This window comes from Berghia stephanieae, chromosome 6, assembly GCF_034508935.2.
Source record: "Berghia stephanieae isolate SIO BIC M18660-M18661 chromosome 6, UCSD_Bste_1.3, whole genome shotgun sequence".
Taxonomy (NCBI): Eukaryota; Metazoa; Mollusca; class Gastropoda; order Nudibranchia; family Aeolidiidae; genus Berghia; species Berghia stephanieae.
Window position 1 is genome coordinate 46330644 of NC_088365.1, and position 17129 is coordinate 46347772.

The 17129-nt window shown below is 42.8% G+C and overlaps 1 protein-coding gene across 1 annotated transcript in view; it reads left to right on the forward strand.

The window, feature by feature from the left end:
- Nucleotides 1–8162: 8162 nt before the first annotated feature.
- Nucleotides 8163–17129, forward strand: part of LOC144975133 (uncharacterized) — a 17166-nt gene continuing 8199 nt past the window's right edge. The window contains exons 1-2 of the mRNA XM_078918906.1: nucleotides 8163–8613; nucleotides 10391–10526. Of these exons, the coding sequence (XP_078775032.1) occupies nucleotides 10392–10526 (135 nt within the window). The 5' untranslated portion in view covers nucleotides 8163–8613; nucleotide 10391. The remainder of the gene's footprint in view (nucleotides 8614–10390; nucleotides 10527–17129) is intronic.

The window sequence follows — 17129 nt, forward strand, 5'->3', positions numbered from 1 at the left end:
GAGAAAGAAAGAAAGAGAGAGAGAGAGAGAAATAGCGAATGTTCGTGTTTACTTACATTTTTGTTGTCTTTTTTCCGTTTGACTTGGGCTTGAGCTTCCCGCATAGACCGATATCTTTTAGCAATTTTCTTTCCATTTCCAGGGCTTTCCTCTGAGGTCAAACAAGAGATTTCTCTATTCTTGTCATCCATTCTAGCACACGAAAAATTCACACAAATTCCAAATGTGGTCGGGTGGAAGGTGAGATAGATAAAAGTCACTTACAAAAATCACCGATAAGAAAAAAGTTCCTAAGAAAACAAATATACGTGCGTATGTTACGAAGACTTCAAGTCGAATGGTCAAAGTTTTGATGGAGAGAATGTCCGTGTCTCTTGGACGATTAGGTCACATCTATGACGTTGTATTCAATACCCGAGATTGGACTGACGGGTCAAGCCGGGCCAAGCTGGCCAATGAAATCGCAGGTCAGCGTCCCCGGACTCCGCCCATTGATTAAGGGAGTGACCATGAGATCATCTGTGATGTCCTAGATTGACCATGACGTAAAATATTCTTTATCGGTATGAGTTATTGGTTATGCCTTTACATAAATTACCTCACTCGACTCAGGTGTGACAGTGTACCAGGCTTTAAGCCTTTGAGGGGGGGGGGGGGTGACGGGTAGCGGAGAGAGTGTAAGATTGGTAGTTACAAAAAAAGTATCAAACAGGCAAGCTGCTGGTAAAAGGTGGGGAGTGAATAAAGTATTTGTAGCGTAATAGGAATGGTGAAACATGAACATGGCAGCAGTTATGTGGTCGAATAGTACGACACTCGCCTTGGGATCGAAAGATACTGGGTTAGAGTCTCCCTTTGAGCGACGCATAGTTGATTCCTTCAAAACTGCTCTTCACTCACATTCTCTCATTGTACTCAGGTGGAAAATGAGTACCTTGCCATTAACATAGCTATGTCGCAAAAAAACCCTGTAAAATCCTGCCCCACGTGTTAAGTAAGTGTTGTTGTTGGCTTGTAAAGTATTTTGCTCACGTATTGTTGATACTGCGCTATATAAATGTTAGAGTGGAAGAATAATATATTTATAGGGCAGATATAACCTTCCCCCTTCTCCTTCCCCCACCCTCCATCACACCCATCTCCCCAATCTTCGCGATGCCACAACTTGATGACCTGTCCGTTATCAATAATTTTAAAATTGAACATATATATATATATATATATAGCGCAATATCTACTAAACGTGCTCAAAGCGATTTGCAGTGCGTCCATATCCAACAGCAACACTTAATATTTAGAACTAGACATGATGCCAGTTAGGCGATGATACCATTTTTTCCGACGGAGACAAAGATGTTAAATAAATAAATAAATAAAATTCCCTTTCTTCATTCCATAAGCGAAATTTGTCTCAAGGGAAAAATTCACATGGGAAGTCTGGAATAAGCCAGGCGTCAGCCGCAGTGCAGCGCCGCAAATTGAGAGAGGGCGAAGTGACTTACTCAAGGCCACACAACGCCACTGTGGGTGATCGAACTCGTTTCCATTCGGGTACGAAGCAAAGACCGTACAGTTGAGCCACGCTGCCGCCCGTCCCAATGGCCAGGCACTCATTTTGCACCTGAGTACCGTGAGAGAATGTGAGTAAAGAGTCTTCCGAAGACGTCGTCCCAAGAAGATCTTGAGACTTACCTAGAGGAGGGACCTAAAACAGAGAGGTACGTCCCTCGAATAGAAGTTGACAGGACCAGGTGGAGATCCCGTGCATCGCCTCAAGTGCCAGCAGACTCGGAGAGGATTGAGTAATTGAGTGAGTGAGTGAATATTATCCATGGTCATTGCCACGGGCAGTGTATTATTATTATTATTATTATTATTATTATTATTATTATTATTATTATTATTATTGACTTTATAGTCAACAACAACAAACTGCCGATGTCCAAGATGGTCACTCAATCCAGCCCTCAGCGGGTATCAAAGTTTATCAGTGGATTACAATTCCTTGACAATACTCAGTAAGAAACCAAGTGTCAACGATCTCTTTGATTCAATGGCCGTCATCAACGACCATGCCGTGCCTATTGTGTCTGTTTTACTCTTTGTTTTTCATCTCCAATGGCGGTGTTCTATACGCTTACTGGTCGGGGGTCTAAAATTTGTTCTCTGTTCATTATATGAAAATCATTTGTCTTTCAGTTGATGTTGTTTGTTGACATTGACGGGCGTCAGCCTGTCGTCGTGAATGTCCAGTGGGAAGACATAATAATATAATGTTCACGATTACCAAAGCACCAACAATTCATTGAGAGCTTTTATATAGTGTTATATAGGGGGCGAAGTGGCCGAGTGGTTAAGGCATTGCACTATGATCCGGATGACCCGGGTTCGAGCCCCGCTCAGGCACTTTGGTTTTTTTCGTTGAGCAAGATTATTAACCCCCAATTTGCTCATTTGGACAACATGGGTTATTCCTGTTGACATCAGACATCCTGTTTGATGAGTTATCTATATTCCTTCGTGGCATGCCTAGGTGATGATATCTTATGATATCGTGGCGCACAAGGCATAATTTTTTTTTAAAAAAAATATATAGCTATATAGCTATAGCTTTTATATAGACAACGCTGTTAACGACCAGGTACCCGTGTTACACCTGAGTACGGTGAGAGAATATGAGTAAAGACCCTTTTCCAAGGATTCAACTATGCCCCGAGCGAGGCTCGAACTCAGGACCTTCCGATCTAAAAGTGATTGTCATATCACAATACCACAATAGACGCATACTCGCCTTTGGATCAGAAGGTCACGTAAAGCCCGTTGAGATATGTTAATGGATATTGCGCTAATAAAAAAGCTCAAGTTAAGGAAATTCAATTAAAAATCAAATATAAACGTCCATAAAGCGCATTATTTCCGGCTTACAATGTTGATGTTCTTCATGATGATTCATTCCTCATCCTTCCCCTCCTCAGATCTACAGAACTGTATTTCATTTTATAAAGTACAAGTTGCCTGTTAGGCTTCCTATTTGTCTTTTCCTACCTGCTACTTGTTACTGTTGGCTTGGGACCCTCTGTAAAGCGCTTTGAGCACGTTTAATAGATATTGATTTCAAGTTTTTATTTTTATTCACGCATCTCTTCTCTAGCGGCGGGTCTCCATAAAGGTAAGTCACACAGCGGGAGGTAACTGTGATGAGTTCAGGGTTACCACGGACTAAGTTTGCTAGAGCGACCGAGTTACCGGCCTTATAACTGGTATGTCCAGCTATGTGGTCTTGTGGTATGACACTCGCTTTCGATCGGAAGGTCCTGAAATCGATCATAGTTGAGTCCTTGGAAAAGGCTCTTTAATCACAGTCTCTCACAATAAACAGGTTTAAATTGAATACCTGGTCGTTAACATCGTTGTCTCTGTCGGAAATAAAATGTAATATCCCCCAACAGGCGTCATCTCTCGTTCTATATATGTTGCATGTTGCTGTTGGTCAGGGACCCCGTGTAAAGCGCATTGAGCACGTATATAGATATTAATTGCACTATATAAATGCGCACGTTTTATTTTTATTTGCGCATCTCTTTATCCAGTCCGAGGAATTCCATATTATGGTAAGTCTACCCAGCGGGAGGTAACTGCGATGAGTTCAGGGTTATCACGGATATGGAGGTTAGAACGAGTTACCGTTCTTATAACTGTAATGTTTGGAGAGGAGATTGGTGCCAACAAACATTAAAAGCACCCTGTATAGACGATAAAGGCGATATTACACTTTTTTTTCAGACAGAGACAACACAATTAGAGGCCAAATGGTCATTCGGTGAGTGAATGTGAGTAAGGAGCCTTTTCCAAGGACACAGTTCCGAGCAGGATTCGAACCCAGAACCTTCCAATCCGAAGGTCCGTGTCATACCACTTAGACCACATAGCCGCACTGACGTCATTCCGCGTTAATGGAACGAGCCGACAAGCGTGGGACAGGAACCAGGGACCTACAGGTACAAAGGTTTGAGTCATACCATTTAGCACAAAGTCACCAATACATGGATATGTGGTCTAGTGGTATCATACTCGTCTTAAGATTAGAAGGTCCAGGGTTCGAGTCCCACTTTGAGCGGCACATAGTTGAGTCATTGAAAAGTTTCTTTACTCGCATTTTCTCACCGTACTCAGGTGTAAAATGAGTACCAGGCCTTTAGCAGCGATGTCTTTAAAAAAAAAATTGTAATATTGCATAACAGACGTCGTGTCTCGTCTTACATGTTGAATGTTGCTGTTGGCTGGGGACCTCTTGTAAAGCGCTTTGAGCACCTTTAGAGGATAATCTCGAATTTGAAAGACGTTCTGATTACCGGTCATATGTGCTACTAGAACATCACAGAGGCTCCCGATAGTTGGGATAATCATAATACCTATAGATAGTATGCACTTGGCTAAGTAGCTCATAACATTGCCATCCGGAAGTATACGGCGGACCAACACACAAAACGGTGTGTATCCATGAACGTTTATAGTCGGGTTAATACAGTTCAGTGAGCATTACTCATAAACGCGGATGGCAAAAAACAATAACAAAGACCCGAGCAACGTCATCTTCGAACTATCTATAGATGGTATGAAGTTGACGTCAATCAGGTCATTGTTGTTGCTTTTTGCCATCCGCGTTTATGAGTAATTCTCACAAAACTGTATTAACCAGACTATAGATAGTATGCGCTTGGCTAGGAAGCTCATAACATTGCCATTCGGAAGTATAACGGACCAACACACAAAACTGTGTGTATCCATGAACGTTTATAGTCGGGTTAATACAGTTCAGTGAGCATTACTCATAAACGCGGATGGCAAAAAAAACAATAACAAAGACCCGAGCAACGTCATCTTTGAACTATCTATAGATGGTATGAAGTTGACGTCAATCAGGTCATTGTTGTTGCTTTTTGCCATCCGTGTTTATGAGTAATTCTCACAAAACTGTATTAACCAGACTATAGAAGTATGCGCTTGGCCAAGGAGTTCACGACATTGCCATCCGGAAGTATAACGGACCTTCACACAAACTCTGTGTAACCATGAACTTTTATAGTCTGGTTAATACAGTTTAGTGAGAACAACTCACAAACGCGGATGGCAAAAACAATAACAAAGGCCTGAGTGACGTCATCTTCGAACTATCTATAGACAGTATGCGCTTGGCTTAGAAGCTCACAACAATCGGAAGTATAAAGGACGAACACTAAAAACTATGTGTAACCATGAACGTTTATAGTCAGGTTAATACAGGTTAGTGAGAATTACTCATAGACGCGGATGGCAAAAAACAATGATAAACCCCGAGTGACGTCAAATTCATTCTATCTGTTGATAGTATGCGCTTGGCTAAGGTATTCACCACATTGCCATCCGGAAGTATAAAGGACGAACACACAAAACTATGTGTAACCATGAACGTTTATAATCTGGTTCATACAGTTTAGTGAGCATTACTCATAAACGCGGATGGCAAAAAACAATAACAAAGACCTGAGTGACGTCATCTTCGATCTATCTATAGGTATTAAGATTGTCCCAACTTACGGTAGCCTCTGTGGTGTTATAGTAACACGTCTGACCGGTAATCAGAAGGTCTGAGGTTCAAGGTCGACTGATTTTTTGGGATGTTTTTTGTCTTGTATTTTTTTCCCTGCTTTGTCTGGCAGCTTTCATACATACTTGTTTAGTTCTTTATCTTACACCGGTGCCTGCTCCTTCATTTCTTAATTTGAAAAAAAATATCATCTCCCTTGGCGAAACGGACTTAACTATTCGTGGCTATAAATTTAATGGGAGCGATCTATAGATAGTTCGAAGATGACGTCACTCGGGTCTTTATTATTGTTTTTTTGCCATCCGCGTTTATGAGTAATGCTCACTGAACTGTATTAACCCGACTATAAACGTCCATGGATACACACATTTTTTTGTGTTCGTCCGTTATACTTCCGGATGGCAATGTTATGAGCTTCTTAGCCAAGCGCATACTATCTATATTCATGTTTTCGTCCAACCAGGTCATCAATCACATGATTTGTTTCTCTCCAACTATTGGGTAACAATAACAAATGTAAACACGCTGCTTTGTTTACAAAAGTTGTAAACATACTCATGTGTCAAGCTGAACCAAACGACCAATCGTGATGTTAGATATTTAAAAAGCTGTGAACACTTTTCACAAAGTAGGTCACTTTGAGCACATTTTGCAATGTGACCAATGACCTTGAGCACATGGACAGTTAATATAGATAGTATGCGCTTGGCTAAGAAGCTCATAACATTGCCATCCGGAAGTATAACGGATCAACACACAAAACCGTGTGTATCCATGAACGGTTATAGTCGGGTTTATACAGTTCAGTGAGCATTACTCATAAACGCGGATGGCAAAAAACAATAACAAAGACACGAGTGGCGTCATCTTCGAGCTATCTATAGATCATGCCCATTTCCAGCATCTCGTTCATCCTGACAATGTACCGTATTAAGTCGATGGGTCACACATAGTAAAAACTTGAATACGTCAAGTAAAATTCGAACAGACGACAGAAAAGTATTCGGCACTTTGGGATATTGGGATATGTGGTCAAGTGGTATGACATCGTCTTCGGATTGGGTTCGAGTCCCGCTCTGGGCAGCGCATGGTTGGGTATCCTGGAAAAAAGACTCTTTACTCGCAGTCTCTCACTGTACTCATGTGTAAAATGATTGTCTGGTCGATAACAGCGTTGTGTTTCTGTCGAAAAAAATATTGTAATATCGCCTCAAAGGCGTCATGTCTCGTGATACATGATTAGTGTTGCTTTTGGCTTGGGACCCAATATAAAGCGCTTTGAGCACGTATAGTCAATATTGCCTTTTATAAAAGCTGAGTTTTTTGTTGTTATGTTTTTGTTAGTATAGATAGAACGAAGATGACGTCACTCAAATCTTTTTGAATTACTAAACTGTATTAGCCAGACTATAGACGTTCAACGTTACACATAGTTTTGTGTGTTGGTCCGTTATACTTTCGGATGGCAATGTTGCGAGTTACTTAGGAAAGCGCATACTATCTATTGAAAGGGGGGCCCGACAGTTCAGTTGGTAGACCAACCGTGTGGAGTAGAGATTTCTTTCTCTGACCCCCAACCCCCTGTCCACCCAGCAGTAAATGGGTAGCTGGATCTGTTATATTTGGCGGAAAGTACTTTGCGATACACTAGCGTATCGAAATGGTAGCAAGCAATCGCTATTGTCAATTTCACTCTATATAAACCGGGGTAAACTCTGGCTCCGTGGGTTTTATGACTCTGAAGGACTACTTAAAAAACAAAAAACAACTTCTGTATGATAATATTAATGACGATAATAATAACAATAATAATGATAATAATAATAATAATAATAATAATAATAATAATAATAATAATAATAATAATAATAATAATAATGATAATAATAATAATAATAATAATAATAATAATAATAATAATAATAATAATAATAATAATAATAATAATAATAATAATAATAATCTAATTTAATTAACCTAATATTCTGATTAACACACATAATATTCTGATGTAACACACCTAGCCGAAAGAACACGTTTTTTGTGCCTGTGTCTTTCTATTCGATTTTACTATAAATTCTTATTCTTCAATGTGGATTTTTATATGGTTAATCTTGTGATGGTGTTGTGTTGAATTATCTGAAATCAATTTTAATCTCAAAGAAACTATTTCTGTGATATTCTCATTTTTCAAAATGGATTTTATAGATAGTATGCGCTTGGCTAAGAAGCTCATAACATTGCCATCCGGAAGTATAACGGACCAACACACAGAACTGTGTGTATCCATGAACGTTTATAATCGGGTTAATACAGTTCAGTGAGTATTGCTCATAAACGCGGATGGCAAAAAACAATAACAAAGACCTGAGTGACGTCATCTTCGAACTATCTATAGATAGTATGCAGAAGACGTCACTCAGGCCTTTGTTATTGTTTTTGCCATCCGCGTTTGTGAGTTGTTCTCACTAAACTGTATTAACCAGACTATAAAAGTTCATGGTTACACATGGTTTGTGTGTTGGTCCGTTATACTTCCGGATGGCAATGTTATGAGCTTCTTAGCCAAGCGCATACTATCTATAGTCAAACCAAATTTTTACCAATTCTTTTCTTCTCCACATTACGGGATATTTTTATTCACCACTTTATTATTTTTAACATTGACCTTGTCCTATCAATACCGTCAACAACCAACGCCTCTTGTTGATGGTACTGAGTCAAATTCACACAAACGGGGTGGAACGAGAAAACAAAAGGCGATACCAGTGTTCAATGACCACAGACCACATCACCCCCACCATTACAAACCATCACGACACAACAGTCATTCTTGAGGTAGGACTCTCTCTCTGTGGCATATCACTTGGACGTAGCCTCCCACACAGTCCTTCGGAAGAAGTCTCTGTTTTGTGCCCATCTGCCACATTCCGTCACGCCGTTGTTGAGCCATTCGATAGGTAGGACTACCAGTTGAAAATAAACTTCTTCAAGTACCAAGTCTGTGCTAGACATCGGTGATCGTGGTAAGACATTCATTTCTCTGATCAGATAACCTCAAAAAACTAATATTACTTTACTTTTGTAGGGAAAAATATGCCTTTTTATGTTGTGTGTTTGTGTGTAGGATCTCGATCGAGGTAAAAAAATAATCGCGGGGAGACCCCACGAATCCCCACCCCTCCTCTTTATTATCGGGGTGAAACCCCCCGAACCCCTCTTCAACCCTAACTAAAGATACTATAGCCCTGATAAAACAATGTTTGGACTAGAAAATTAAGTATCTATAAGGGAGGCCTTCCGAAAACTCCTACATCCCCAGTATTCTTGTTTTTTATAATGTTCTCGCAGTAAAAAAAAAATGGTCTCCCCTGTAGGGAACAATATGCCTTTTTATGTTGTGTGTTTGTGTGTTGGTGTGTAGTATCTCGATCGAGGCTGTTGTGAGTTGTTGTCATGATGTTCCGTTTGTGATTGTGACGTCATATCTTGTTGGCCACCTATATATATGGCAGTCACCGCTTACTCGCTCTCTTTTTTGCAATTTGAATCTATACTAAACGTTTCTTAACCGGATAACCAAAATCTAGGTATGTGTACTTAGTAAATCGCGAACTGCCCTCTTCGGTGGAGATACATGCCTCGTGCATATGATTATTTTATTTTCTCATCGTGAATGAGATGTAAAAATCTATTCACGACACCCCCCCTCCCAAATCCCTTACTAGAACATTATAAAAGTTTCCCCTCCCAAACCCCCTACTAGAACATCTAAAATAATAAAACTGCTGTGAAACTACGGAAGTCCTCCCAAATTAGAATTTTTTTGTCTCAAATTTTAGATTATTCCAAATTGTCACAGTTCTTTGAATTCGGGTATTTTTCCTTATAGACGAATTACATCTTTCCACACTTATCTTAAACTTATCTCCCCTTGTGTTTGTAACATGCGAAAAATTAAAAAAAATCATAATCCTTATTGTAAGAACCACGCACTGGTCTTTATAATAATGATGGTGATAACAATAATAATGATGGTGATAACAATAATAATAATAATAATAATAATAATAATAATAATAATAATAATGATGATGATGATGATGATGATGATGATGATGATGATGATGAAGATGAAGATGAAGATGAGGACGAAGATGAAGATGAAGATAACAATGATGATGATGATGATGATGATGATGATGATGATCAGATCTCTAGTGTCATTCACTGTGTACGATGGGTACCTGAACTTCAACGGCGTGTCTATGTCCAAAAACTACTTAACGGGTTTCATGTGTCGACTCCTTGTATCTTTCGGCACTTTAAGTGTATATTGCCCTATATAAAAGCTCAAGGTTTTAGAATTCTTTTCTCACTCTTGAGGCGATGTGGTCATGTCTATGACACTCGCCACGGATTTGAAGGCCCAGGATTTGAGACCCGTTCTAAACGGTGCACAGTGCTCGGAAAAGTATCTTTATTCATTATTATCTCACGATGAGAAAATGTGAGTAAAGATCCTTTTCCAAGGACTCAACTTTGCGCCGCTCCGAGCAGGATTGGGAACCTTCCGATCCAAAGGCGAGTGTCATACCACAAGACCAAGACCACATAGCCGCACTGACGTCATTCTGACCAAATGGAACACGCCGACAAGAGCTGGACAGGAACGAGGGACCTACAGGTAGAAACTAACCTTTTTCTTGTCGGTGATATTTCTAAGTGACTTTTTCAAACTTGTATCAATCTCAACTTCCACCCGACCACATTTGGAATTTGTGTGAATTTTTTGTGTGCTAGAATGGATGACAAGAATAGAGAAATCCCTTGTTTGACCTCAGAGGAAAGCCCTGGAAATGGAAAGAAAACTGCAAAAAGATGTCGGAATATGCGTGAAGCTCAAGCCGTAGTCAAACGGAAAAAACACAACAAAAAAGTAAGTATAAACACAAACATTGTCTATATTTTCTCTCATGTTATCCATGGTCTCTCTCTCTCTATCTCTCTCTCCATCTCTCTCTCTTTCTCTCTCTCTCTATCTATCTATCTATCTATCTATCTATCTATCTATCTATCTATCTATCTATCTATATCTATCTATCTATCTATCTATCTATCTATCTATCTATCTATCTATCTATCTATCTATCTATCTATCTATCTATCTATCTATCTATCTATCTATCTATCTATCTATCTATCTATCTATCTATCTATCTATCTATCTATCTATCTATCTATCTATCTATCTATCTATCTATCTATCTATCTATCTATCTATCTATCTATCTATCTATCTATCTATCAATCTATCTGTCTATTTATCTATCTATTTATCTATCTATCTACTATCTGTATCCTTCTTTCCATGATCCAATTAATTTCTGAATGTCGTGAATTATGATTCTATTCCATGCATTTTGACTTGACTCTCATTCTGTTTCAGTACAAACGTTGTACCAGCCTTATATATCATACTGGACATTATTAGCGAAAAGCTATAATCCATTGGATTATGGGAGAAAATAAATAAGTCAAATATCATTCGGGAAGGTCCTGGGTTCGAGTCCCGCTCTGAGCGTCGCATAGTTGAGTCCTTGGTAAAAGGCTCTTTACTCACACTCTCAACGCACTCAGGTGTAAAATGAGTACCTGGCCGTAAACAGCAATCTCCCCTCCCCTCCAAATAATATCAATACCAGGCGTCATGTTCCCTCTACATGTTGGCTTGGGACCCTATGTAAAGGGCTTTAGGTAGTTTAGTGGATATTGCGCTATATAAAAGCTCAGACACCCCCATCCCCCTTTCTCTGAGTCGTAACTCGGGTTAGTGTTACTAGTGTGAGAAGTTATCCCCACTCCCCCCCCCTCCGTCTTATTGAAGAACAAATGACCGATCTGGAGTGAAGAGAAACAAAGAACAAATAAGATTTTCTTCTGACAATGTTACAAAAATTTGCCCGTTCACTGTTGTGGTTGACGTGTCAACGAAAGGTAATCTTGTCCCCAACCCCCCCCCCCCCCCCCCCCCCACCAAGCCAACTTACTCCATGAAAACATGTTGAGGTCGTGATCGGAAAATACCAAAAGAGCGGAGATAGTAATTTTGCCAGCATACCAAAAGAGCGGAGGGTTACTGTAAACTCTTTAAAAAAACCAGTGGGGTTTGAAAAGTTCGTAGCTGTTTCAGGATCATTGCTTAGTACTTACGATCTTTCTTAATTGTCGGGGAGTGTGCTTGAAAAATATGTAGTGATTTAGAAGCATGTGAGTTTATAAGTGTGTGAGTTTAGTGTGTTTCTCGTCCGTGTGCTTGAAAAACATGTACCGAGTAAGAAACGTGTGAGTTGATTTAGTGTGTGTTTTTATTTTGATAATTTCGGGATTCTTGTCCGTGCTTATTGTAGGCATAACATAGCCTATCATTGTTAGAGACACCGCGAGGTTATTTAGTGTGTGTGTGTGTAGTTTGATTTCCAAACTCTATATTATAAGATAATTTCGGGCTTCCATTCTTTCTTCAACTCATCTGTATGGACACGTTAAAAATATCAAAGACCCAAAAAGGAGCTGACTGCGTTGTCCTAAATAACTACACTTATCGGTTGGACTATGCTACAAGTCATGGGGACAAGTACTGGCGATGCACAGTTAAATGCTGCAAATCAAGAGTAAAGACAGACGGACAAGTAACCACAACGCTGACAGCTGTAACAAATCACAATCATGACAGAGACTACAGAACTACAGAAAAGACGATACTTCGAGCTGCTGTAAAACGTCGGGCCGAAGCTGATGTGTCAGAAAGACCAGCAAAAATCATGAAATCAGAACTTCTCCAAATGGAAGAGGCGAACCTGGTTCATAAAGACATCATCAACGTAAGAAGATCTATCTACAGGCAGAGACGAAAACAATTGCCAAAACTGCCGAAAACACGAGAGGACGTCCACAGAATACTGAACAACGACTTTCATCCAACCACATCAAAAGGTGAAAAGTTTGTCCTGCATAATGATGATGGCACCGGAATAATCATTTTCTCAACAGACAGCAACTTGAAAGAGCTGTGTTCAGCACATGTGGAAGAGCTATTTGTTGACGGAACTTTCAAGTCTTGTCCTCCCCAGTTCAGTCAGATCTACTCCATCCACTGTCTGAGTAATGGCATCTACTGCCCACTTGTATTTTGCTTGCTACCATCAAAAACTCAAGAAACCTACAAAAACATGTGGAAAGCAATCCTATCCCTGTGCCGTGAGAGATCACTTTCTCTCCAGTGTAGACAGTTTTCCATGGACTTTGAGAAAGCAGCCATGACCGCGCTTAAAACGTTGATTCCAGACGTCATTGTAAAAGCGTGCAACTTCCATCTGGGACAGGCTCTTCACAGGAAAATCCAGCAGCTGGGACTCGGAAATGAGTTTCAAACAAAAAATGAGGTTGGCAAGTGGCTGACCTACACTTTTGGACTTTCGTCTTTGGATCCGTCGGAGGTTGAGGACAGTTTCGCCATGGACCTCATGAGTTGCCAACCAGACGACACCAAGTTGATCCACTACTCCGATTATCTGCTACAAACATACATACTACCTTCAAGTCCTTTTCCACCTCCACTGTGGGCCTCTGTTCCCAAAGGCCAGAAAAGAACGAACAACGCAGCAGAGTCTTTCCACTCGATGCTGAACAAGGAGTTCTATGCCCCCCACCCGAACGTGTTCTTGCTCACTGACGCCCTAATCAAATTCCAGGCCACGACATATATCAAGATGAGATCAAAAGCAGAATCGAAAAAACAGCCCAAAGACCAGAAAGTTGCACAGCTCGTTAGTGAGAAAAAAACAGGCCAAAGATCCAGATTTGAGTTTGTGAAGGCAATGAGTTTTATCAACAGACCCTTGTAAATAGTTTCCCTTGCAAGATTTTACCAATTTTTAACCTACACTCAGCTCAAATAAAAATCCTAATGCAGCCTCACAGCGGTAAAAGATATCGTTGTGTGTTGGTCCCAAGCCCATAAAATGCAGAGGGGGATTTTTCCACACACTAGGCAAACAAATAACAATAAATAAAAATAAGGTTTACAGTAATCTTGTACATTTCTTTGATATCGGGCGCCGCACCTGTGCCCACTCCCTCCGCTCTTTTGGTACGTGTTTTTCCGCTCTTATGGTATGCCTCTCCGCTCTTTTGGTAGACATCCCATGATAAAGGCTCAGCGGTATGGTCTTTGCTTCGTACCCAAAAGGTACCGAGTTCGACTACCCGTCACGCTGTGTGGCCCTGAGCAAGGCATTTCGCCTTAGCTCCCCCCTCGTGGATCTTTACCTTGCAGCGGTGAGGGGGCTTGAGCCACACGGGAGGGCAAAGGTGTAAATCCCGGTTGACCGTCACGAGACCATCCCGGGTATCGAGCCAACGAGCCACATGAGCTGCTCGCCCCGGTGTGTGACTAAACTTGATCCAACCCGGTGCCCGAATAGCAGCCGCTATCCCGGGCGCCACACTACTTCGATATGATGGTTCAAATTCAGTTCAGTCAATGGCGAAGCGGTCTGCCGCCTAGCCAAATAATACCGCGTTCGTGTCGCCAGGGTCGTCCGTACGTTCGAGAGAAAAGCAAGCGTCCCTCTCCACCTTCGATTCGCGGCCTGCCGATCAGAAAATGCGATGTCGGGGATAGCGACCTGACGCACATGTTGTCCCTGAATATCGAGAGCCAGAGAATGGTGAAAAATGAGCTTTTATCAAAGCCACTGGCCGCCCATAGCGTAGACATCCTCCTGTTACAGAGCCCCATCTTTACTCAGGCGCGCAATCTTCCCGATTCCAGATCCCAGGCTATGCGGTGGTCCAACGCGAGGACACTTCGAGGCTCAAAGGAGGGGTTAGCGTTTACGCTAAAGAGCCATCGAAGGTAAGGGTCATAGAGAGCGTAACGGACAGCAATGGGGTGAACCGAATTTCCGTGGAAGTAGGTGGACTGTGTTTGCATAATATCTACAAACCACCTAGAGCGACTTGGACTACACCACCGGTACCGGTGGTCAGCCATCCTTCCATCTCTCTGGGAGACTTTAATAGCCACCATCACGAATGGGGCTACCGAGACTGCAACGAGGCAGGAAGACAACTCCGCTCATGGATGGACTGTAATGATCTACACCTAGTGTACGATCCTACAGCCAAGGGTACCTTCCGGGGTACCCGCCATAAGGAGTATACTCCAGACCTCACCCTCGTTACGAAAGGCGCGAACGGTGAACCGCTGCAGGTGAAGCGATCAGTCCTCGGGGACTTTCCGCATAGCCAGCACAGGCCGGTTCTTGTCACAGCTGGGGTGACAATACCGAGGGTGCAGTCTCTCCCACTATGCAGATGGAACTTCAGGAAGGCTGACTGGGAGGAATTCAGTTCCTATATCGAGCAGGTTTGCCCTGCCATTCCTCCCAAGTCCGAGAATATAACTAGATTTAACAGGCTACTGGTTAAGAGCGCTCAACGTTCTATTCCACGGGGCAAACGGAAATTCTACACCCCTTGCTGGACAGCAGAGTCAGAAGAGCTGTACCAAGAGTACCAGCAGACCCAGTCCCAGGACGTAGCCGATAGACTACTTCAGTCTCTGGCAGAGGGAAGGAAGCAACGGTGGCAGGAGACCGTGGAAAGTCTCGACTTTACACACTCCAGCCGCCACGCTTGGCGTCTGATAAAGAAATTGGACCCGGACCGGAATTACACGAAGGCTGCACCGGAGTGTGAGGCAGACACAATTGCCAAGAACATTAAAAACCGTAGCAAACGGGTCCCTAATCAAGCTTTTGAGCGCGGTGTCCGCAAGACGTACCGTACGATTTTGGACTCGTTACCTGCGGAGGAGTCGGACTAGACGGCCCCGTTCAGTCCCCGAGAAGTTAGCGATTAGCGATGTGAAGAACGACAAAGCAGCAGGGATAGATGGTGTATATTCCGATATGGTGACGCATCTGGGCCCAAGGCACGGACCTGGCTGGCAGAGGCAATGTCCGACGTCCTTGGAAAAGGAAAGCTTCCACAAGTGTGGAAGCATGCGAAGATAGTTGCCATCCTGAAGCCCGGGAAACCGGCAAAGGAGGCCGACAGTTACAGACCCATATCTCTACTGAGCTGTCTTTACAAATTGTTGGAGCGTGTTCTATTAAACTGATGGGGGCCGGTCCTAGACGCTGCCCTGTCACCCGAACAGGCGGACTTCAGGGAAAGGAGGTGCACCACGGAGCAGGCCATTGCCCTTACAGAGCATATTGAGCATGGGTTTGAGAGAAAACAGCAAACAGGTGCTGTATTTATAGACCTATCAGCGGCGCACGATACGATCTGGTGCGAAGGGTTGATGCTCAAACTAGCAAAAATCATAAGGTGCAAAAAGACCTTGAAGTTGTTCTCTTCGATCTTGGGGGAAAGGCAATTCCACGTCGCGCTGGGAGACGCCACGAATAAAGTAAGGAAATTGAAGAATGGGGTACCTCAGGGGTCGGTACTTGCGCCAATGTTGTTTAACGTTTGCATTAGCGATATGCCGAACACTTCCTCCCTGAGGCTGGGATACGCGGACGACTGGCACTCGTTACTCAGAGTAAAGCGTGGACCCGTCTCGAGAGCGTACTCAGCAAGGACGTGGTACCTGAAGATGAACACTTCAAAAACCGTGGCCACTGCATTTCACCTATGCAGTGCTTGACACACCCGCAAACTGAATATCCTAGTCGGGGACCAGCCACTCCCATATGAGCCGCATCCAAAATATTTAGGGGTGACGTTGGATCGCAGCCTTACCTATCGGGTGCATCTCGAAGGGGTTGCCCGGAAGATAGAGAAGCGGTGCAGTCTTCTGAGGAAGCTGGCGGGATCGACTTGGGGCGCTAGCCAAGCGATCCTGAGAACGTCCGCCTTGGCACTATGCTATTCCACCGCGGAGTATTGCGCTCCAGTGTCGGGTAGAAGCAGAAACGTTGAGAAGGTGGATGTAAAACTTCGCAAGTCGATGCACATAGTGTGAGGAACGCTAGCAACAACTCCTAGAGAATGGGACCCGATAATGGCAGCGATCCAGCCCCCCGATGTCCGGAGGGAGACGTTTACGGGAAACTGGCTGAGTAAGATCAAAGAGAGAGGGAATGGGGATGCCCCTCTGATGCGCATAATGGACGGCGCCCCCGTTTCGAGCCGAAATAAGTACGCAGAATCCCTGACTCCGTCTAGAGCTGCACATACGAGATGGAAGTCGGTTTGGACGAATTCAATCCCTCGTGGGGGCGGGGACGTTACCTCCTCTAAGCTTGGTGAGAAGTTGCCAGACTTTGATACCAGTAAGAGGAGACACTGGGTGACGGCGATTCGGCTTCGGTCGAGGAGCTGCCTCACGGCTAGTGCGCTTCATCGGTGGGGTCTTTCTGACTGTCCAACGTGTACCCGCTGTGGGCAAGAACCTGAGACGGCAGAGCATCTAGTCGAACGGTGTGTTGTGACGATGCTACCCGGCGGGTTTGCGACGGTGCAC